Raw genomic sequence first — 2,500 nt, 5'->3', positions numbered from 1 at the left:
TATTTTGTAAAGAATCCGCTGAATGAGAGTAAAGGCATATCATTCGTACCTAACATTTGTTCATGTAATGTTTATCTGCTGTTACAGTACATGGCTTTAAACTAACCTTTAACTTAAATACAGCACCTTTGGGATGTATCTGCTATTGTGAGGTCTTCACTTGCTCTAATGAGGAAACAGGACACACTTCATGCTGTTTTAACAGTGCACTCAGGTACGGGAGAGGAACTCACTAAAGAGAGACAGCTTATGGCAATGTGTTAGGCAGAGCAGTGTGTGTGTGTGTGTGTGTGTGTGTGTGTGTGTGTGTGTGTGTGTGTGTGTGTGTGTGTGCGTATGTCTGTGTGCGTGCATATGTCCGTGTGCGTGCGTATGTCCGTGTGTGTGCGTGTGTCTGTCTGTCTGTCTCCCAGTGCCAGTGTCTGTGTGTGTTCATGTATGTGTTTGTGTGTGTCTTACATAACTTTCAGAAATAAAAAATAAAGAGTGGGTAAAGAGAAGTTGGGAAAGTTTCTAAATAAAAACACAGGTCACCCACAGTGATGATGCATAAAGTATAAGTAAGTATAAGTATATATACTCTTTTGATCCTGTGAGGGAAATTTGGTCTCTGCATTTATCCCAATCCGTGAATTAGTGAAACACACTCAGCACACAGTGAACACACAGTGAGGTGGAGCACACACTAATCCCAACACAGTGAGCTGCCTGCAACAACAGCGGCGCTCGGGGAGCAGTGAGGGGTTAGGTGCACTTCAGCCACGCCTACTGGTCAAGGTTCGAACCGGCAACCCTCCGGTTAGTGAGAGGAAGAGAAAAAGAGAAGGTGTGTGTGGCCCATCTTCCTTCTCTGCCATGTTTCCCCCACCCCCCATCTCACACACACACATTCACACTCACACGCACGCAGACACGCACGCAGACACGCACGTAAGCACACACACACACACAGACACACTCTCTCCTGTGTTTGCAGCCTTAGCAACAAAGCAATCTGAACATGGCAACTGTTGCTGCACTCTGACTATTTGCCTGTACTGTACGTTCTATAAAGCAGATCAGATCTCTGGAGGCATTAGAACTCCTCTCTGCCCCACTGGGGCAGATCAGATCTCTGGAGGCATTAGAACTCCTCTCTGCCTCACTGGGACAGATCAGATCTCTGGAGGCATAAGAACTCCTCTCTGCCCCACTAGGGCACCGGAGACAACGTGTCATGCCATGCCGCGCAGCGCCGGGAGAATGTTCCAGCACATATCAATCTGATGACGCGGGGTGTGTGTGGGGGCGGGGGGCAGACTTACGTGACTGGTGCTCCTTTAATGAGTACAGCTCCTGTGATGCTCTGTGGGTAATGGATAGCTGCAGAGGGGGAACATAGAGCCCATCAGAGTTCACACAGAGTAGACAACAGCATCTTCTTTAAGATTAGGTCAGTTTAAATGTGCATTTGGGAGGTGTGTGTGTGTGCATGCATCTTTGAGCTCAGCAGGTGATGGGTGCTTCTCATTTTCTCAGTTTCCTCAGTGCTAGTTCCTGCTGAGACAATGGTCTTGGTGGCCATGGAAGTGTGGCTATTCAGAATGTGTGTGTGTGTGTGTGTGTGTGTGTGTGTGTGTGTGTGTGTGTGTGTGTGTGTGTGTGTGTGTGTGTGTGTGTGTGCACTCCATACCATCGCGGAAAGGATCCTGGTGGCCAGGCGAACAGAATCTGGGGGTATTCTGGGATGGAGGCTCTTGAGCCGGCGGCACTCTCCCTTATGTTCAGGCCAGGCCTGTTTCTGCAGGGGAGAGAGGGAGAGAAAGAAGGAGAGAGAGAGGAAGAGAGAGAGGGAGGGAGGGAGGGAGGGAGAGATGGGGAGAGGGAGGGAAAGAGAGAGGGAGGGAGGGAGGGAGAGAGAGAAGGAGGGAGGGAGGGAGAGATGGGGAGAGGGAGGGAGGGAGGGAGAGGGAGGGAGAGAGAGAAGGAGAGAGGGAGAGAAGGGGAAAGAGAAGGAGAGAGGGAGAGAAGGGGAAAGAGAGAGAAAGAGAGGAAGGAAGGGAGAAAGAGGGAAAGAGGGGAAGAGGGGGAGAGAGAGAAAGAGAGAAGGGAGAGAGGGAAAGAGGGGAAGGGAGAGAGAGAAAGAGGGGGAGAGAGAGAGAAAGAGGGGGAGAGAAAGAGAGAAGGGAGAGAGAGAGGGAGAGAAGGGAGAGAGAAAGAGGGGGAGAGAAAGAGAGAAGGGAGAGAGGGAAAGAGGGGAAGGGAGAGAGGGAGAGAAAGAAAGGGAGGAAGGGAGAAAGTTAGTTAGTTAGTTTACTAGTTGTCCCCTTAGGGAATTTTTTTTCCCGCATTTTCCAGCACTTTTCATCGTACACATTTACATCATGGTCACAGGCACAGGGTGGCACTTACATAGTCACAGACATAAGGATGGCACATACAGACATACATATTTCATACACCTTAGACATTTGACAGACATTAACATATATCACTGGAAAGAGGGGAAGCAAGAGAGAGA

At 49.5% G+C, this 2,500-nt stretch overlaps 1 protein-coding gene across 1 annotated transcript in view; it reads right to left on the bottom strand.

The window, feature by feature from the left end:
* The window catches only part of LOC125284363 (histone-lysine N-methyltransferase SMYD3-like), a 188,086-nt gene that overhangs the window by 152,408 nt on the left and 33,178 nt on the right, over positions 1-2,500 (bottom strand). Inside the window, exons 3-4 of the mRNA XM_048228280.1 lie at positions 1,673-1,780; positions 1,305-1,362 (exon numbers count right to left, since the gene is read on the bottom strand). Of these exons, the coding sequence (XP_048084237.1) occupies positions 1,305-1,362; positions 1,673-1,780 (166 nt within the window). The remainder of the gene's footprint in view (positions 1-1,304; positions 1,363-1,672; positions 1,781-2,500) is intronic.

This window comes from Alosa alosa, chromosome 19, assembly GCF_017589495.1.
Source record: "Alosa alosa isolate M-15738 ecotype Scorff River chromosome 19, AALO_Geno_1.1, whole genome shotgun sequence".
Taxonomy (NCBI): domain Eukaryota; kingdom Metazoa; phylum Chordata; class Actinopteri; order Clupeiformes; family Clupeidae; genus Alosa; species Alosa alosa.
The sequence above is the reverse complement of the archived record's forward strand: the minus strand, read 5'-3'. Positions and strand labels throughout refer to the sequence as shown.